Raw genomic sequence first — 20,571 nt, 5'->3', positions numbered from 1 at the left:
ACATTCAGTTAAATTTAAGTGTAATGTACCTTAACTAAAATGTAATTTTATTTGTTCAAAATTGCATCAATTTTAAATAAAAAAAGTGCATTATGTAGTTATTGATGCCTTAATAAAAGTATGCAATGTATTTAAGATGTTTCTTTAAGATCACCACAAAAAGGTGCAGCAAATATTAATATTAAGAAAACCATCTGGATTTACTGTTTGTATTAGTGTTTAATCTAAGGTGTTTTTAAAAGTATGATTCTTCTCAGAATAATAATGATGGTTTTGGGAAATTACAGCAGTTGTGAGTGTACCATTTAGCAACTTGTGATAGATCCACTAGCACAGAGCAGTAAATAACATAATCCAAGAGGATTAAATTTAGGCTCTGTTCATGACTCTGTGATACAGATTGGTCTTGATGTTTGTATCAGGTTTTGGCCTATGGCTTAAATGTCAGTTTCACTTTTCAAATATCTTTTCAGTTATTCTGATTCATGTATTAATTATTTAAGACAGCTGTGCTCACTGAAATAATCTTATAACCCAGAAAATGGCACATAACTTTTTTTGCTTAAACTACTCATATTTAATCCAATGTCATTTTTGCTTGTTTATTTTTAATTCCTATGTTTTTCCTTATTTCTAAAGTTGGCTTACAAATCATCATCCCCACCTCCCAGATATCATTCCTCTCTTTGGTCAGATTCTAATAAAGGAAATCTCCAAGCTGTCACCAGTGAATGGTTATCACTGACTGTTGGTTTACAACCATCAAATACTCCTGCCCCAACTCCTCCACCTTTTCCTGGCAGCTTTCATTGTGATCTAGAGGAACTCAACTCTTTGGCATTAACAGCATCCCAGTCTGCACCAATGTCCCCTGCTAATATCACTTGTCAAGTTAAGGATGGTCATTCTGTTCCTATTATATCACCAGAGCCCTCTCTCCAGAATCCTGCATCGCTTCTTCAGCCCTTTCCCGTATGTTTTGTATCAATTCCTCCAACAATCCACTTTCAGGACATAGCACATAAGCCTATAACTAATGGTATCAAAATGAATGAAAGAAAATTTAAAGATTGGAAAGAGATGACTGAATCTCCATCTGTTAAAGAAACCAGAAGCTTATCAGATACTACAAAAGCATGTGGAACCATGAGTACTGCTTTTGCTGTCTCTGAGCTGTCTAAATGTGGCTCCCCACCCCGAATGCTAGCAGCAACTGATGATCAGGAAGAGGAAATCTGTGAGGAGCTCCTGTCAGTAATCCAAGAGGGCCAGCCAAAATGCCAAGATTCATATTTCTACAGACATGCACCTGATAAAAGAGAACAAATGCCAGGACTGTATTTAGAGGAAACGCTGAGACATGACAGAATAAAATCTCCGATAGCAATTAAGAGTGAGACTATGATCCCTTATGAAGAATACAGTTCATCAAGTATCCATAAAGAGGTATTTTAATTTCTTAAGATTTAGCTTCTGCAGTCCTACAGTTCACTCACAGTATAATTAGTCTAGCCTTTTCTAAAATATTTTGCCGTATCTATACATATGCATGCAGTATTATAATTAGGGCTGCATTCAATTAAACATATTATATATGATATTCTTAATGAATAATGGCACTCTCATTTTAAATCTCCCTCTTGCTGAACTGAAATAGCATTCTAAGTTACATGATGCCTGTGTTCTCCAGTCTTCCCTTCTCTGCTTCTATCACAGTAGTTCTGATTTGAAAGGCAGAATGCACAGCTTTCTTCACAGGCCCATTAGTGCTACCTTTGAATTATCTGACAGAATGGGACCTCCGAAAAGCAGGGCTATCTTCAATCTTCTGAAAGAGTGAGGAAGGCATGCCTGCAGAGACTCATCAATTCATGTCTCAGATGTATCTTTTGGCCATCTGATTAGTGTCTTCATATCACCAGAATCTGATTAATAACTAGGGGCCAGATTAAGTACAACCATGAAACACATGCTTTCTAAGGCATGATCCCTCCAGAAGTCACCCTAATGCATGACAATGTCTAAATGCCACAATATGGCCCTGAAATAATTAACACATAATATTTATATAATAATTTCAGTGTCTCTCAGGAAAGTTTTAGTAACTTTTTCCTATATAAAATTTGTTTCAACAGTTAGGCTATGTCTACACTGCAGCCTTTTGTCGGCAGAGACAATGCAAATTAAGTGCTCATTAGCATTTGTCATGCTGTCATTTGCATATCTTTGCCATGCTTTGTGCGGAAGAGGTTTTTGCGCAAAAACAAGCAGTGTAGACGGGGCCATTCTGCACAAAGCCTCCCTTTTGTGCAAGATCCTGTATACCTTCTTTTTTGAGGCATAAGAGCAAAAAACATTGGCAAAGATATGCAAACAACAGCACAGCACATGCTAGCGAGCACTTCATTTGCATTGTCTCTGCCAACAAACGGCTGCAGCGTAGACGTAGCCTTAGATAGTTCATGCAATCAATCTGGTTCATACCAATCTATAAATTAGAGATATGGGTGATCCCGATAAAATATAAAACTTCACAGCCCTCATAACTTGTTCTTGTGGCTTTAAAACAACAGTATAACCACAAGAACAAACCATACCATGATTATTTTAAGGAACACTGCCAGTATAAAAATTATAGATGTTAAAAATATTTTAAGTAAATGAATGTTTATTAACTTTATCAAAAGCAAAAATATTAAAAATATATATTTTGCAAGTATATCCAATGAAGAAAGCCATGTATTCTGCCTTTCAGGTCAGAATTAATGTGATGGTAGCTAACTAACAGAGAAAAGAAAACTGAGGAAAATAAGGGTGCCAAGTAACAGAGAATGATATCTCTGTTTCAACAAGAAAGAGATTTAAGGGGCTGTTTAACTAAGAACAACTGCTTTAATTGTAATTTCAGAAAAAAATAAAGCATTAGGTTTTTTAAATGTTTCTTCTGGTAACTTTTAAAATTTGAACTTAATTTAACTGAACAGTACACCTTATAAATAGTATATTTAAAGGCAGGTTTCATTTTGAAGTTTTAATGAAACATAGGGCCCAATCCTTCAAGATAGTGAGCTCTTGGAGAGGTGCTAAGCACCTTCCTTTGCCTTCATTGTTGAGCACTTGCAAAATCAAAATTCAGACATACTAGGGGGCCATCCAGAATACAGTTATGAAATTCCAAGAAATACACATCCATCCCATATATGTGTTTTTCAAATGATTGAACCTAAAGACAGGCTAATAGTGGGAAGTAAGAAGAATATGCTAAGACTACAAGTGATTTTACCCCAAAACATTAGATTAACTGACTTGTGATGAATGTAACATCAACCTGAGAATAGCCATTATGGGTCTGTCTCTGCCATTGCTTGTTAGTGGTATATTACTCTGCACTGTATGTCCTTCACTGATGGTTGTACAGCATGATTATGTGTCTTTTTTAACTGTTTAAGCCAGCTCCACTTTCCTCTGAGACACAAGGGCCTTCTGCTGCTTCTCATCTTCCTCCTAGTCTTCCATTCCACTCTGCCAAGACACCTTTCTCTCTGTCTGTTTCCACATCTTCTCAGTCTGCTGTTCCCCACTCACCTCCTCTTCTTTCCAAACTTTCCTATCAAAAGGAGATAAACTCACCAAAATTAAAGGTAACTTGCGCTTCTTAAGTGTCAATTGCTGCATGTCTCCATGTATGTTTGACAAATAGAAGGATGGATGCTGAGATTGAGCTTTTTTAATTTTTAAATATAATTTCTCAGATACTAATATTTCATAATATAAGCATGTAGTTATCTCAAATGTCATAAGCAGGGTAGTGCTTTTTCAGATGCAGTAACATCAACTAAGAAAAAATATCATGAAAGGACTTGATAGTTCAGGGAAGGATGTGGGAGTTTTTAATCTTTAGATCAAGTCTCTCAATCCACACTAGTTTTATCTAGCTCTCATTGAATTCAATCAGTGATTTCTGATCACTGTAATAGAAGATGAATCATGCTCTAGGTTATTAGATAACTGAAAAGTTTCCAGATGTTGCATATTCGCATCATGGCACTATTTCAAAATAGCACTATTTTGAAATAACAGCCGCTGTTAAGACACAGTTATTTCGAGAGAAAACCCTTCTCTCGAAATAATCCTTATTCTTCATACAATGAGGTTTACCAGTTATTTTGAGAGAAGGGTTTTCTCTTGAAATAACCGTGTCTTAACAGTGGCTGTTATTTTGAAATAGCGCTATTTCAAAATAGCACCATAGCACAAATATGCAAATGAAGCACAGGCTGTTTAAGTCCCGGCTTCATTTGCAATCTTGAATGTTTTCATTTGCATCCCTCTCTCAAAAGAGGGTGCAAGTGTAGACATACCTTGATAGTTTTGATCAGCCCTCTGTACCTGTTCTGGAGACACCACTTTGTGCCCCTGATAAGCAGGCAAAGATTGAGCACAGCAATGGGCAGGTGAACTAACATCCCAGAAACTTGTAGTAAGTCAAAAATATAATGCTTAACATTATACTGATCCATTTGGTTCTCATAAACACCCTATTTCTAGTCTGTGAATTAGATTTCAGAAGAAGGGGTCTTTCCTATTCCCATTCCACTTGTGTATATCAGTGAGTGACATGCTGAACACTGAATGGTTATTGTATTAAGAAGCTACGTGTTTAACTCTCAACAGCTAATTACAACAAACAAAACTAAAATACATAAGGTGAGGGAAAGTTGCTCAGATTTGGAGCAACTTTGTTTTACAAGATAAAGGGAATACTAGAGGATTCATATCCTATTAATGTCTGTCAGACAAAAGGTTGAATCACAGATGTTTGTAGAAGCTTGTCAATATCCTTATATGAAAATAAGATTGGTGGAGTACAAAAAAAATATTTTAAAGGAGCTACAGGTCTTGCCATCATGCTGGGGGGGGCGGGGGGGAGAGGAGGGAGGGAGGAATAGTTTAAGTTCAAGTTAGCTGACCTGTTAACTAACTTGAGGTAAAATCCTAATGAAGATGAGGCAGTTTGCATTTTCACGTGAGCTAGGACATTAACCCATCCAAACTAATTCAAGGTAAAATCCTTATAACTACGTAACACAATTAGTAGTTTTCATACAAGTTAAGGCCTATGAAGGAGCCTAATCTTTGAGTTAAACTCAAGGACACACCTTTTTTCATAGGGAAGATAAGGCTTCTGTGTCTTTGGGGTCCAACTCCCATTGACCTTTAGTGAAAGTTTGCTGCCTTATCTGCCCTTTGTTTCTTTGATAATCTTCCATGTGTGATCATAAAAGTGTTCAGGAAATGATAGTAGAAAGTAAAATTAAGTCTAAGCCAGTCTCATTAAAAATGTACAAAACTAGAACATTTATTTTAGCTCTCTGATCTTAAAATCTCTTTAATGTCATCATTCCTTTAGAACCTTATATCTTGCAGAGAGAATGTATTTAAAAGCAGCCATACATAGAAAAATCCTTTGATAACAGATCTCCCCTTGCATGCACAGTGGAAGGCATTTCCTTAGTAATACTTTTTCCTAGCCCTGCATGTGAGGGAGTGAGGGCGCAGCCCACAAAACAGGCAGGCTTGGGGGAAGGAGAACATTATGCAACACTTCCTTCACATCCACTATATATAGCAGTAAATCGGTCACATTTTGGAAGCCCCTCGAAGGGAGCTAGGCCTGGCACAAGATTTGCAACTGTTCCCTTGATATCTACAGGGCTTGAAAATGGAACCACAGACTCTTCCATGTTGTAGAAACCCTCATTTTCTGAAGGAGGAAATAAGACTTAAGTCTTCAAAGGAGATCTTCAAGAGGTTTTTCCTCTATTCTTGGCTCCCCAGTAAAAGGCTTCTTTAGTGTTTACTGTTGCATTTCTTTGTTATTTACTCTGCTGGTTTCTAAAAGGCCATTCTTCGCTCTGAGTACATATATAAACATTTCAAGTACAACTCTTCACAAAATCCAAAGGATGACATTTCCAATAAGAATAATTCTCATTTTCTTCACATCCTCTGTATATGGCAAGTTTTGACTTCCATGAAACAATTAGAACTAATTTACATAGGCACCATCCTTCACTGATTTAAACAAGTATTCAGAAACTAGGTCAGATTTCAGCACTGCTTTCAGTTTAATATCAGTTGCTAGTATTTCCCTGTTCTCTATGAACTTTCTGCTATGTGCTTTTGAACATTCCATGTTATTAATAGAGTCACTTCAATATTTAAATTTGCAGTGCTAGATCATATCTCAAAAAGGGTCATGGGCAAGTAATCTTGCAAAATGAAACTCTAAATGTCAGTGTATCTGCCAGAGCAACTAAATAATGCTGCTGATGATACAACAGCAACAGCATAGGTGTCTTGGACTAACAGATCAGCTTGTTCTTTGCATTTTACTACATGGGTCTTTTCAAATGAAAGAAATAGCATGCCTAATTTGTATGCACCAATGAAGCAGCAAAAATCCCCTGTATGGCTTCGTACTTAAGTTATAAACTGACACAATTTTTGTGGTTTTTCCAGGGTGATTTAAAAAGAGAGATATTTGTTATGGGTAAACCTCCTCGTAGTCCTGTGATGACTAAGAGATCCTGCAACTCACCTGTCAGAGCTCACAACTATTCACACAGGGTATGGTACTGAATGCCCAGTGTGTGATGTCAGCACTCTCCTCTAGCATAAGAAGTTCAAGTAGCTAGTTTCCCTTTTCTTTGTTTGATAATATATGTTTGAATACAGTCAGTATACCTACCATGCCTCATTCCTGTTGTGCTGCAATGCTGCTGTAAAAAAAAAAAAAAAAAAGATTTGTGTAAAACCATAACAAAATTCTTTGTGCACAGTGTCTTACGTTACAGTACTGTTGTGTATTGTATCTCCACTGGATTGCCCACTGTTCACAAAATATAAAAAATTACAGCATTCTTTACAGATTTACTCTACTTTTTCAATTGTTTTCTAAATGGCTCTCCTTGTTTCAAAGCATTTCCCGTTTATTAAAATGAACTTTTTTATAGCCAAAAAGCTTGGTGATATGCACAGATTGTGGCTTTTGTAATGTGTTCTGTGTTCACTGATTTTTTGCATGTATATACTACTTTTGAAAATACTTTTTTGCCATAACAATGTGTGCTGCCTTCACTTGATACAGACCGTCCTCACTATAAGTCCAAGATACGTTCCAAAAAACTTGGACTTATAGTGAAACAACTTAAAGTGGGAAATCTTTTTCAAATGGCTTACTTCCATTTGCACAAATTGGGGTGTTTTTGTTTCGTGCAACTTAAGAGTAGGGAATGAGAGGACTTCTAAAGCATCAGTTCCTACAAGTGTCAACAACTTTAGTGTGGAACGGATGTATACTGGGTTGACTTATAGCGGGGATGCCCTGTATGTTTTCCTCAGCATTGCTATTTGCAACTGTGATTCTCCTCAGCCTTTCCAGTCGTAGGTCTGTAACTGCATGCTATTTTATTTAACCTAAACATCAAATTATTTTCAGTGTCTATGTGTTAGTCTTATATTACGTGTTCATAATATTCAAGAAGATTCTAAATGAAAATATAGTTTGTGGGTTATGCTGGGGGGGGTTGGTTTTTTTTAAAGGACCAAAATACTTTTCACATGTGTATCGTAACACTCAGACTGCTTTGTGTCAAAGGCATTTGAGATAGCTTTTGCCTCTTCTTTTTGATAGCAGAATGCATTTGCAAAGGAGCATAGAGATCTCTTGTGGTACAGTTGCCCTTTAATTTTATTCTTATCTCCCTGTCCATGTCTGCTATGTGTATGGGAGGTGTATCTTTCTTCCTCCTGCCTCACCCCCACAAGAAGATATTTGTGTTTTTCTAGTTTTGCTGGGATTCTTGTTTTCTATTGAACTGGCATGTACCAGAGAAGCAAATTAGGAAGCAAGTTAGGAAGCAAATTAGACGAGAGTCTATTCCCACTAAAGATGATGAGAGAAGGTGTAGGTCCTATGTTACTCTGCATGATGGGATAAAACATACAGCAAAAAGGTGCTATATGGGGCAGTATGTGTTGTGCATTCTTTATGGGCTTAATTCCCAAAACTAGGCACTCACAACTGCACACCTCATTTACCATGGGTGTGGCTGAATTAGCCATCAGCATGCAAAATGCCTTACGTACAGACACAGTTGTAGTAACCAAACACCAAATGAGATGTCCAATTGTGTATTTGTTCATATATTTGTTGAAATTAAAATCCTAAATCATTACAATAGTCACCAGCCTGAGATTTTTTTTTTCATTTAACATTGCCCACTGACGTAAACAAGTACTCAGAAACCAGCTCAGATTTAATCAGTGCTTTCAGTTTGATATGAAAGAGCTATAATTATAATATCAGTTGCTTGGTATCAGAATCTTGGTTCCTACACAGGAAGCAACGTGGTCTAGTAAACTGAGCCATGGACTGGAAGCAAGGAACTATAAGTACCTAAATGGCCCCAAATACTCTATTGCCTGAGGGTATGTCTGCACTGCAACTAAAAACCTGAAGCTGGCCCATGAGAGCTGACTCTGAGCTTGCAGGACTCAGGTTGTGGAGCTGTTTCACTGCAGTGTACGCTTCCAGATTCAGACAGGAGGCCAAGCTCTGGGACCCTTCTTGCAGGGTCCTAGAGCTCAAGCTTCAGAATGATTCCGGAAGCCTACAATGCAGTGAAACAATGCAAACCTGTGAGTGTGAGGCAGCTGACACAGGCTAGCCATAGGTTTTTAATTGCAGTAGACAGACAGACCCTGAATGCCTAGATTTCCTGGGTTGTCATCCCCCCTCTGCCTATAGACTAGTCTCTGCCTAACTTTTGTGTGCTTCTGCATCTACAATGGAGAACAAAGTCCTTATTTGCCTTGCAAGGGCATGTGATGCTTTATTAATTTTTTCTACAGTTCTGTGAATATGTAAAGTATTTGCTAAGTACTGTTATTTCAAATTAAGTTTCAAATGTAAAATTATCTCTTCCTTTGAGTACCAATGCATTTTAGACTCTATCCCCCATTACCAGCTTAAGTAGAGATATTATAAATATATATAATAGTGAATTGTTGGAAATTACATGTTAGGTATGTAAGCGAGTAGTCGACTACCCGATAAGCCTACGCGTATTGGGTAGTCAAGTCGACTATTCACATTTCCCCTGTTCTTGCTGCTGCCTCTATCATAGACAACAGTGGGAGGGGGGGTGGGAGAGGGAGGCTGCTCCAGCAGCAGCCCTGTCTTCAGGGGATCCCAACTCCCCACTGGGACACACCCACACACTCTTCCCCTGCAGACAGGGGCTGCTGCCATGAGAAAGCCCCTGTCTGTGGTGGCCAGCTGCGAAAAGGGGTTGCTGCTGGCTAGGCAGGCAACCTGGCTCACGCTGGTACCAAACCCCACTGTAACTCTGAAATTTAAAAGGCAGTAGGAGATGGGCAGCCTGCCCACCCAGCTCCTACTACATTTTTGAATGCAGAGCTCTGGGCAGGCAGTCCAGCTCAGTCCCTGCTCGTGCTGGGTCAGGGACCAAACCCTGTTGCAGTCTGAAATTTAAAATGCAATCGGAGCCAGAAGCAGGGTGCCTGACTCCTACTACCTTTTCAATTGAACAGCCACAGTGGGGTTTGCTCCCAGCGTGAGCCAGGACTGAGCCAGCAGCACCACTCCTCACAATCCCCAATAGGGAGTCTAAGCCTGATCCCCAACTCTCTGCTCCACCTTGAGACTGCCCCCAGCTGAGAGAAGCCTCCTGCATCCCAAAGCCCTCATCCTCACCCCAAAGCCCAGACCCCTAGGGTTGCCAGGTGTCTGGTATTGACCCGGACAGTCTAGTATTTTCGCCTCCTGTCTGGTAAAAAAAAAAAAAAAAAAAAAAAAAATCAGAAAATACTGGACACCTAAAATGTCTGGTATTTCTGATTTTTTTCCCCTGCCAGGAGGCGAAAATACTGAACACCTGTCAACCCTACCACACTCAACAACTGGGCTCCCCTTCCCCCAGCCTCCCACAGGGGAAACTGCCTTCTGGCTCCGATCAAGAACACAAAAAGCCTAAAGACTTTTCTTAAAGGGGCCATGCTGTTTTAATGCTTATTTAAAAACTGTTTTTGCTTAACTCTCAGGGGTTCCTTTTTTTTTTTTTGCTCGACTTCTCCCCCCCCCCCCCCCAACAGAATTTTTTCTCTGGTGGTTTTTTTTTTGGGGGGGGGGGGTGTTCGGTATTTTTGGTTAAACCATCTGGCAACCTTACACAGCCCCAGCACAGAGCCAATAACCCCACCTGTACTCTAACCTAGAACCTGTATCCACTCCTGAATACAAGTCTTGCCCAGAGCCCATCCCCAAATCTACAGTCCGCTCCTGAACCCCAAACACTTCATCCACAGCCCCACTCCAGACCCTGAATCCTCACCCTGAGTCCTTGCACCCCAAATCTCTGCCCCAGCCCTGAGCCCTCTGTCACATTCAGAACCCCGTGGTCCCACTCCCACCCATGAATTTTGATATGTGCATCAATATGAAGATGATGTACAACACATCACCTCTATATCAGTGCACATAAGAAAATTCTTTCCACTCAGTGGAAAAAATTACAGGAAATGCTGGATGAGAGTTTAGCAAAGTCAGATTATCTGTTTTGTTTTATCATTTGAATTTCTCACCATTAAAATATAAAAACAAAAATACTTTACGAATATTGTATGAAGATCACATTAAACAGAATTTATATCAGGAAGGACAGATAGTCATGTAGGACCAGAGTTTCAACAGTATTTAGGCAAGTGCCGAATGAGATTTTCGTAACTCCTATGGGACATAGACTTTTGCAGGCCCACTACATGCTAGCTGCATCTTTAGGCAACTGAATACCTTTGAAAATCTGGTCCATAAACTCTATACAGGTGAAATTGAGAAAATCTGTAATGTTCACTGCAATAAACTATGTGCACTAGTTTAAAAATAACCTTGACGGTAGCATTAACATTGTATAATTTAAGCCACATGAAAAACTGTGATTATAATATGTAATACATAACCATTAATCAAAATGTATCTTAACTTGTAAGCTTCAATATAAAAATGTAGGTGTTCCACTCACATAATATTGCTAAGAGTAACTAAGAGCAAGAAGCAGCTAAGAATAGTAGAGAAAAAACACCTTTAAATAAATATTTTGTTTAAAATTTGTGTATTTCTGTGGTGGATCAGTTGCTATTATGGATGTAATTGTTAAATCACAGGACTGTTCCAGTTTGAAAACTGGATAAAGGGATTATTTTTCAAGAGTGACAGACCATCATTTTACCTAACCTAAAGTATTGCTTTAAAATGATGCATTTTTTAAAAATCAGATAGAAAAATTTGATATGGCTGTGAGAAAACTCCGTGAGGGGGAAAAATTTAGGTAGTTTTGTTCTTTCCTTTTTTTAAAAAGGTGTATGTATGGCTGGTTAAATGAGGTGAACTGGCCTCATTTATTTGGACGTTGGATCCTTTAACTTCATTCATCTGAAGAAGTGGGCTGTGCCCACAAAAGCTCATGATACCATCTACATTTTTGTTTGTCTCTAAGGTCCTGTAGGACTATTCACTGTTTTTAAAGTTTTTTGGAAGTACTATTAGTAATGAATTAAGACACAGCAGGAGTTGCCAGTGTTTAAAGCTATATAAATAGCCTGTAAAAACAGTGATGATGGTATAAAGTTTTTTAAATTATTGAGGGAAACATTGGATAGCATAAATTATTAGTGTTCTCTTTTAAACTTCTGGGCACTGTTCCTTAAAGGAGTACTCATTTTTTTATGGTCCAGCAACTTAAGACAATTTAAGGTGTGGTCTGCCTGTTGGTCTTTGTGACAGGGTGAGGCAGCCCCGCACTGAACCCAAAGGGCCCAGCCAGGGTTACCTGGCCGCAAAGGCCCCTCCCCCACAGCCCTACCGAGCATGCCCAGGCTGTAGCTCCACTATAAAAGCCTGGGGAAGGACTCAGTCTGGGAGGTCAGCCAGAGGAGAAGGACCTGTGAAGGGAGCTCCTGCAGAGCTGTTGCCTGAGACTCCAGGCGAGTCCAAAGGGGGCGCAGAGGCGAGCTGGTGCGACCCAGGGACTGCCTGCCAAGGAGACGCCGGCCCGGAGGTCGCAGCAAGCTGGGCGAGTACAGGGGAAGGAACCTTAGGGAACCAGGTAGGAAGTGGCCCAGGGCAGGAGCGGGAGCCTCTTCTCCCACCCAGAGAACCTCAGCGTGTTTTGGCCGGATTACCCCGCCGAGGGAGTGACCCGCTGCCTGGTCGCTCACAGGGCCCTGGGCTAGGACCCGGAGGAGTAGGGTGGTCCCGGGTCCCCCTACCTGGGGTGCGTCCCTGCTACAACCCTAAATTGTGCTTCGGACTCAGGCCGGAGGGCCTTGGACTTGAGAGGGTAGGCGGGAGTGGCCTGCCACAGTCTTGTATGCAGCAAAAGTACATATTCATGAGAACCTCTCTAGAGGCTTCTTTATGTCAAGAATTAAGATTTCATTATGCTCCCTAGTAGTGCAGTAGGAAATACCAGCTTCCAACATAGACAGGATCACATGAAGTATCGACAGATACGATAAGGTCCACATTACATCCAAAAAAGTCCACAAACTCTTACTATAATCATTAATAGGAGAATATGTGGTGTAGGCTATCTTTGACCAGTTGAGGTTCCCAAATTTCTTCTGGACTGCAAATTTATTTGGTGAGAGGAGGGTAGCCTCCACTAGTAATCCTAGTAATTGCTTTTCTCTTTCAACTGGCAGCTCTTCTATCTTTTCTGTATTGGTCTAACGTGGAAATAGATAGATACAAACACATGGTTTTCTGTTAGTTCATAACATTGTGTGCTTTTGTTTGTTTTTTTTAGGAAGGTAAGGTTTTCCACTTCCAATATTTAAAGTATCTGATACATAGTAGTGCTGCTGCTAATTTAAAATGGAAAGTAACTTTTAAAAGGTCATTGCACTGGAAATATCTGCCCGTTCTAAACTAAACATATTAGTGTACATGGTAACATAATTAGTTAGATTCTTTTAAAAATATGTGCGCATGTGCATGCACTGTACATGGGAATATTTGTCTAGATAAATCATAATGAATGGATGCTCATTCTTGTCTGTTAACGATGATTTTTTGTTACTATTTTGTCGGAGAACACACATCAGTCAAAGATTGTGTAACATACCATGAAACTCAAATGGAAATAATGTATGCATCTCCATTCCTGGAAAAAGAAGTGGGGCCCAACTTCAGCATGAAAAGATCTGATTGGATAAATAAAAAGCAGTTCCTTTTGTCAATTTTCACTATGTCCTTCAAGTCTAGTGTTTAAACCTATAAAAATGTTCTAGTGCTTTCTCTTTTATTTTTAAAAACGGAATAAGAAATGTCAAGAAATTTTGTACGGGTATCATGCCAGTATCCAAATTATACTTAAATTAGTAACAACTGAAAATCTATATTACATTTCAAATCATTTCATTACAGCCACAACGCCCCGTGTTTGCTCATGAAAACATACACAGTGGGGGGGAACCGTAAGTATATTTCTTATCTATTTATCCAGAGAGATAACACTGGCACTTAAGGGGACCAATAGCCAGAATATCTTTGAAGGAATCAGCAAACTACCTAGTAGAATCATGGGATAGCACAGCTATCCAAATAATGTCAGAAGACATCATCCAGGAAATCCCTGATGGCAAAACTAGCTAGTAAAGATATGTTATCTCACAAATGAAGACAATGTCCTATAGTGTTGTTACATACAACAATTCCTCCATGCTTTTCAGTTAAGATAGAAATTAATTAAAAAACCCCACTACTGGCCATTTTGTGATTCCATCACTTTTAGACTTTTTGAGCAGAATGCCAGTTATAAAGATTTAATAATAATTAAACTTTTCTGTCTCACTGCTCCTGAATTATCAAATTGTTATTTATCAAGGAAACCTTTGGAATTAGAAAAGTGAGCAAAATGTAGAAAGTGAATGTTAACAAGAATGCAATATAACATCTTACAAAGACTGAAAGCTAGCACAGTTTTTCCTACATAATGCTTGATTCAATCCATTATATTCATGACTACTAAATTCACTCAAATGTAAAACAAGAAATTAACCAGTGTAATGTCTAACATTTCACCCCTTCCTTGTATGTAACTGCAACCAACCCTTTGCCTTCCTTAAGTTTAGATTCGCTTTTCTGCCAGGGATTTACAGTACAATTTTCCTTATATTTTTTCCTTCCTTTTCTCTCAGATTTTCTCCATTTTCACGTGTTTTTATCTGTTCACACTCCAAGGCAGCTCTAACTTACACTGAGTCCCAAACATGTGGCTGGCTAGGTTCAGAATCCAGTACATGTAGGGTTACCAGGTAGCTTCAGAAAAAATACCAGACAGGCAGATACACTTGATTGGGAGCAAGGGAAGGAACCAGCCAGGAGGGGAGCGGTGCTGGCCGGGGGAGAACCAGCCGGAAGGGGGTCGGGACTGGTCGGGACGGGGAGAAGGGAAAGGAGGGAGAATCAGCTGGTGGGGAGCGGGACTGACCCGGGCACATGCAGATCGCAGGGTGCTGCCCGTCCCGCACACGGTCCCAGTGAAGCACGAGCGAGTCCGGCTACGGCTCCACAATGCGCTTGAACAGCAATCAGGAGCACGGACAGGGCTTCTCTTCCTCCTCCTCAGGTGTCACTCCTACATCAGACACAACCAGAGGCTCCCAGCGCCGATCACGCCGGAAAACCAGAAAATACCGGATACTGCAAATGTCTGGTATTTTCTGCATTTTTTTTTACCAGACAGAGGGCCCAAAAACTGGACTGTCGGGTTGAATACTGGACACCTGGCAACCCTAAGTACATGCAAAGTGGACATACACCACAAGAGGATGTGGGAGAATTTAGTTAATCTATTAAGATATTGGGAGCTGCATCTTACTTTCCTTTTTGCCCCACACAGCATTTTACTCTTTTTCCCTCCTGTTTAGGCCATGGCTACCCCTACCACTATCTGTCTCTTCCCACTCTTAACCTACCTCTTTCTCTAAAGCCTCTCTCTCATGTTCTCTCCCCTTCTCAGAATAAAGTTGAGAGGAGTTGTGCATTAGCAACTTCAGTTAGACTGCAGAGCTATATGAATCCCATTACAAACAATTTAGTAAATCTCATGTGAATTGTCTTTTGTATAAGCTGTGCTATGTATTCTGGATCTAGTTCCATAGTACTAAAGCAGGCAAACATTCTGCTGTTTTCCAATATGCAGTGTTATAGTTTTTAGTAGAGTATGTTACTTTAAATGTTAATTAAATATTTGACAAACTCCTCTAAGTAAAGGTGAAAAGAACTTACTTTTTTAAAACATAACATTTGTCCTGTTTAAGGTTTCAGGCTCTATATAACTATACTCCTAGGAATGAAGATGAACTGGAGCTGAGAGAGGGAGATATCATTGATGTGATGGAAAAATGTGATGATGGATGGTTTGTGGGTATGTTTTATTTTGGTTGGGTGGGTTTAAAATTTCAGAAATACTTGCTGCCCTCGTAGTTTACTTTTATGTAGATAATTGTATAAATTGATGTGTTGAAAGTAAAAAATTAGTTGTAAACCTGATTATGCTGAAGTTTTGGGGGACTGACTTGATCCAAACCCTCTGAAGTCCATAGGCACCTTCCCACAGATTTAATGAAGAGTTCCATTACACCACCCTCACTGAGACTGAGTGGAATCTACTCATAGATTTCAGTAGGATTGCTCATAAAAATAAATAAGCATGTACTCTGAATAAGGATTTCAGAAATAGGATCAAAGAAAGTTTCTGGTCATTCCAATCATCTTGCATAAAATATAAAAATACTTTAACTGTCCAACTAATCCTACATTATTTTGAAAAGCCTAAAAACTGCTGATGACATCCACCCTTATCAGATTATTTTATTATAATTAATATTTATAAATAACACTCAAATATATGGGTTTGTGAAGAACAAGTCATGCCAAACTAATCTGATAGCTTCCTTTGATAGGATAACGAACTTTGTGGATAAGGGAGAAGCGGTGGATGTCATATACCTAGACTTGAGTAAGGCATTTGATACGGTCTCACATGATATTCTTATTGATAAAATATAACTTAGATAGGGCCACGATAAGGTGGGTGCATAATTGGCTGGATAACTGTAGTCAGAGTTGTTGTTAATGGTACTAAATCCTGCTGGAAAGGGATAACAAGTGGAGTTCCGCAAGGGTCTGTATTGGGACCCGAACAGTTAAATATCTTCATCAATGATGTAGATATTGGGATAGAGAGTACGCTTATTAAGTTTGCAGATGATACCAAACTGGGTGGGGTTGCAACTTCTTTGGAGGATAGGGACATAATTCAAAATGACCTTAGCAAGTTAGAGAAATGGTCAGAGGTAAACAGGATGAAGTTTAATAAAGAGAAATGCAAAGTGCTCCACTTAGGAAGGAACAATCAGTTCCATACATACAAGATGGGAAGCGACTGTCTAGGAAGGAGCATGGCGGAAAGGGATCTAGGGGTCATAGTGGACCACAAGTTGAATATGAGTCAACAGTATGATGCTGTTGCAAAAAAAGCAAATATGATTCTAGGTTGTATCAACAGGTGTGTTGTAAGCAAAACTCATGAAGTCATTCTGCTGCTCTATTCTGCACTAGTTAGGCCTCAGCTGGAGTACTGTGTCCAGTTCTGGGAGCCACATTTCAAGAAAGATGTGGAGAAATTGGAAAGGGTACAGAGAAGAGCGACAAGAATGATTAAAGGTTTAGAGAACATGACCTATGAAGCCAGGCTTCATGAACTGGGCTTGTTTAGTTTGGAAAAAAGAGATTAAGGGGGGACATGATAGCGGTTTTCAAATATCTAAAAGGGTGTCACAAGGAGGAAGGAGAAAATTTGTTCCTCTTGGTTTCTGAGGACAGGACAAGGAGTAATGGGCTTAAAGTGCAGCAAGGGAGGTTTAGATTGGACATTAGGAAAAAATTCCTAACTGTCAGGGTGGTCAAATATTGGAATAAATTGCCAAGGGAGGTGGTGGAATCTCCCTCTCTGGAGATATTTAAGAACAGGTTAGATAGACATCTGTCAGGGATGGTGTAGACGGAGCTTGGTCCTGCCTTGAGGGCGGGGGGTTGGACTCGATGACCTCTCAAGGTCCCTTCCAGTCCTATGATTCTATATTAGGTTAATATTCATTATAATTTAGCCCAAATAATAATCTGGAGAGACATAATTTAAACATAACAATGCCTCTTGTATTTGCTTTCCCCTTCCTCATATTTTAAGTTGGAAACAATTTATGACTAAGAAATGTAATACGTCAAACTGTACAATACACAGTATTAGTTTAGCTTTTCACAAGCATCTCCTGTCCTAGTATATGCAGTGCTAACGTAACTTCATAGACTGAAAACAAAGTTTAAAGGCCATACATACATCGTGATTACTTACTGTTATTGCCCTCTTTCATTTATTACTTCTACTTTCAGGAACCTCAAGGAGAACCAAATTCTTTGGTACTTTCCCTGGAAACTATGTCAAGAGGCTATGAATTTTTTTCCTACTTATTTATGCTGCATCTCTGCAACACATCTGCATAAAGCTGCTAGAAAACATGCTACTACAGGCCTTCTGTTTTCTTGCTTTGCAGTATCAAAAAGGTCATCTAGTTCATCATCATCATCCCCATCCTCATCTGCCAAACCGTTCCAGCAGTATTACAGCAACAACTACAGTGTGAATAACTAAACTTGTATGAAACAAGAGGAATCGTTTCAACATTTAAGTACTTTCTCCTGTTTTCCTGCTTTAGTTCCTCCTCCCCTCATTAGAAAGAAAATAATAGGAAAACCTTGATGAAAGAAGGTACACAGGTGTATTTCCATAGGAAAACTTGCATTGTTTGGAGGCACTGTGGTACTAGCATTAAATGCTTTGCAAAAATTTGATTCTCAGCTTCTGCCTGGTACAAAGAAATAGTTGCTGTTTATTTTTAAAAAGTTGTTTATCCACATTCTTTTTAGCTTGGCAGCATATGTTGCTTTCACTTTGCTGTATCACAAATTTGCCTATTCTTCTGGTTTACAATATATATGACAATTATAATATAGATTTTTTTTTGCCTGCACTTATATGTTGTAAAATATGCACAGTGATTATAAAATTTCAAGGAGTAGTAGTTAAAATGAGGACACTGAAAGTGTGTTGGATGGGTGTGATTGTATTGGTAAAAGTCTTTTTTTTCCCAAATAAACTACAGTGCTTTCTGTTGAAATTAAAAGTGCGAGAGGTGTGAAATCTTGAGAGTTTGTGGATAATGAGCTATGAAGATAGACAATAACAAACTACTGATGTCTAACATTACATGACTATATCTAAATGTGTTGTAATAATCAACAACATGAAATTTGAGGGGTTAGTGGTTTTAATTATCACAAGGCTTATGAAAAATACAGTGTGAGTACATAGATGTATTCTAACATAGTCACCGAAAAAATATGCACAAGTGTACTGATTTTATTTCACTACATATATCTCTTATACATTAACAAAATCTTAGTCATACATTTGTCTTTAGGAATATAGTATAAAAAGTCACAACTCTTAAAACTGATAATTTTCATTTTTTGTGTGTGTGAATGAAAGAAACGTCTGAATACATCATTCTTTTTCTTTATGGAAAGGTAAGCATAAATAATATATGAAATTGAGACAGAATGATTATGGCTGTGGCTTTATACAAAACAATTCCAATTTGGTTTCTTCAGCACCTTATAGATGGCAAAAGCTTCTATTGCATTTTTCTTGTGGTAAAGGCTTGACTTATCACTATGTATGTAATCTCTAGCATTTTGTACTTCTTTTTTGTACAGATCCAATTTGTTGTTGATTTTTAAAAAATCAATTCCTCATTTGATCTCTGCTCTTTTCATATACAGAACATCATTAATGCATTTTTCTTTACTTGCCCCTGTTACCCTAAGCACACCCGGATAGTGCAATTCTGTAAAATAGCATTTTATGCAAAATTTTATTATTGGTTTTACTAGCCAAATCTAAATGTACATATGACTTTATTACAAAATGTCATTAAGACAAAGGTAAAGAAACATCTTTGTGCAGCATACCTTTATTACTGCAAATTTCATGGCAAAAGCTTTATATTTCAAAGGCTTTTAATAATAATTTAGATCTGCATGCAGCTTTGCTGTAAGATTCATACCTATCTTTGATGCCATTTATGATGAAGACTTAATCTGTTGCCTGTCATATTTAAAAAAGTACTGTTTCTACTCTGTAACTGATTTTTAAAAATACCTGTTTTTCATACCTGCCTTTCAGGTAATTGACTCTAAATTCTTATAAGCAAAGGGTCTCTGTGTTTTTTCTTGACTAGACTTCTAATAAATTCTGCTTGGAGTACATTTCAACTTTTCTTCCTGTTATTTCTTGACTTACATATTTTTACACTTTTTTGTATTTAAACTGAAAGGTTCTCATGAATCCTGATTTATCTAAGGACACAATCACAAACTGATCTACCACCAAACATATAAGCGACAAAGAGTCCTGTAGCACCTTATAGACCAGTGGTCTCCAACCTTTTTACACCCAAGATCACTTTTTAAATCTCAGAACAGGAGAAGATCTACCGCCCTGCCCCTTCCTTGAAGCCCCACCCTCTCTATTCTCCTGTCCATCACTTGCTATCCCTAGCCCTTACTTTCACACTCTGATAAACAGTTTATTTTTAGATTATGCGATATATAAAATAAAAATCATGTGTATATAGTTATGAAATAAATGGTCTTTTTTATTCATGCTATTTAAATCTAAAATGAAACATTTATGATACATTTTGTGGGGACAGAGTTCTGCATCTGCCTCCTCCCAGGATTCTCCCCCCCCCCCTCTCTCCGAGAGAAGCCAGCACTTGCCTCCTCCAGGCCTGACTCCCCGCCCCCGCGGCGCAGGGAAACCCTGCCTGCCCTGGGGCCAATACCCCCTCCCCCCCGCAGCAGGGCCAAACCTCCCTCCTGCGGCATGGCCAAACCCTGAGGTTGACCCCCGCTCCCACGGCGCATGGAAACCCCTGCGCTCGACTGACCCTGGTGGCGCAGGGAAGCCACCACACTCCTCCTCCAGGGCCAACGCCCCCCTCCTCCAGCATGCAATAGAGCTGTGGGAGGGGAGCAGCCCATGCACTTCCAGAAGTGACACAGGCTTGAGACAGGACTTCTGTCCACCCCACGGGAAGCCGGCACTACACTAGAGGTAGGTAGTGGGGCTTCTCGGAGGTGGGGGGAAAATGAAGGGTGGGGGTGCCCGAATGCCTCGCAATTGACCAGTCGATCACGATCGATGGGTTGGTGACCACGGTTATAGACTAACAGATGTATTGGAGCATAAGCTTTCATGGCTCCAATACATCTGTTAGTCTATAAGGTGCTACAGGACTCCTTGTCGCTTTTGCAGATCCAGACTAACACGGCTACCCCTCTGATACTTGACACCAAAC

General features: G+C 39.3%; 1 protein-coding gene and 1 long non-coding RNA gene across 9 annotated transcripts in view; one reads left to right on the top strand and one right to left on the bottom strand.

Moving 5' to 3' along the window:
* Nucleotides 1-19,477, top strand: part of SORBS2 (sorbin and SH3 domain containing 2) — a 261,132-nt gene extending 241,655 nt beyond the window's left edge. For 7 of the 8 annotated variants that reach the window (XM_075930310.1, XM_075930309.1, XM_075930312.1 and 4 more), the window contains 3 exons: nucleotides 13,511-13,560; nucleotides 15,409-15,515; nucleotides 17,543-19,477. In XM_075930310.1, coding sequence (XP_075786425.1) covers nucleotides 13,511-13,560; nucleotides 15,409-15,515; nucleotides 17,543-17,604 — 219 coding nt within the window. In that variant the 3' untranslated portion in view covers nucleotides 17,605-19,477. Of the gene's footprint in view, nucleotides 1-639; nucleotides 1,447-3,449; nucleotides 3,642-6,522; nucleotides 6,631-13,510; nucleotides 13,561-15,408; nucleotides 15,516-17,542 lie in introns of all 8 variants that reach the window. The other variant, XM_075930308.1, reaches the window with a different exon arrangement.
* The window catches only part of LOC112546681 (uncharacterized), a 141,124-nt gene that overhangs the window by 42,926 nt on the left and 77,627 nt on the right, over nucleotides 1-20,571 (bottom strand). The window contains exon 3 of the long non-coding RNA XR_012904275.1: nucleotides 6,752-6,782. This is a non-coding gene — a long non-coding RNA (uncharacterized LOC112546681). The remainder of the gene's footprint in view (nucleotides 1-6,751; nucleotides 6,783-20,571) is intronic.

This window comes from Pelodiscus sinensis, chromosome 5, assembly GCF_049634645.1.
Source record: "Pelodiscus sinensis isolate JC-2024 chromosome 5, ASM4963464v1, whole genome shotgun sequence".
NCBI classification, from domain to species: Eukaryota; Metazoa; Chordata; order Testudines; family Trionychidae; genus Pelodiscus; species Pelodiscus sinensis.
Note: the sequence above shows the minus strand (reverse complement) of the source record. Positions and strands in the feature narration are given on the sequence as shown.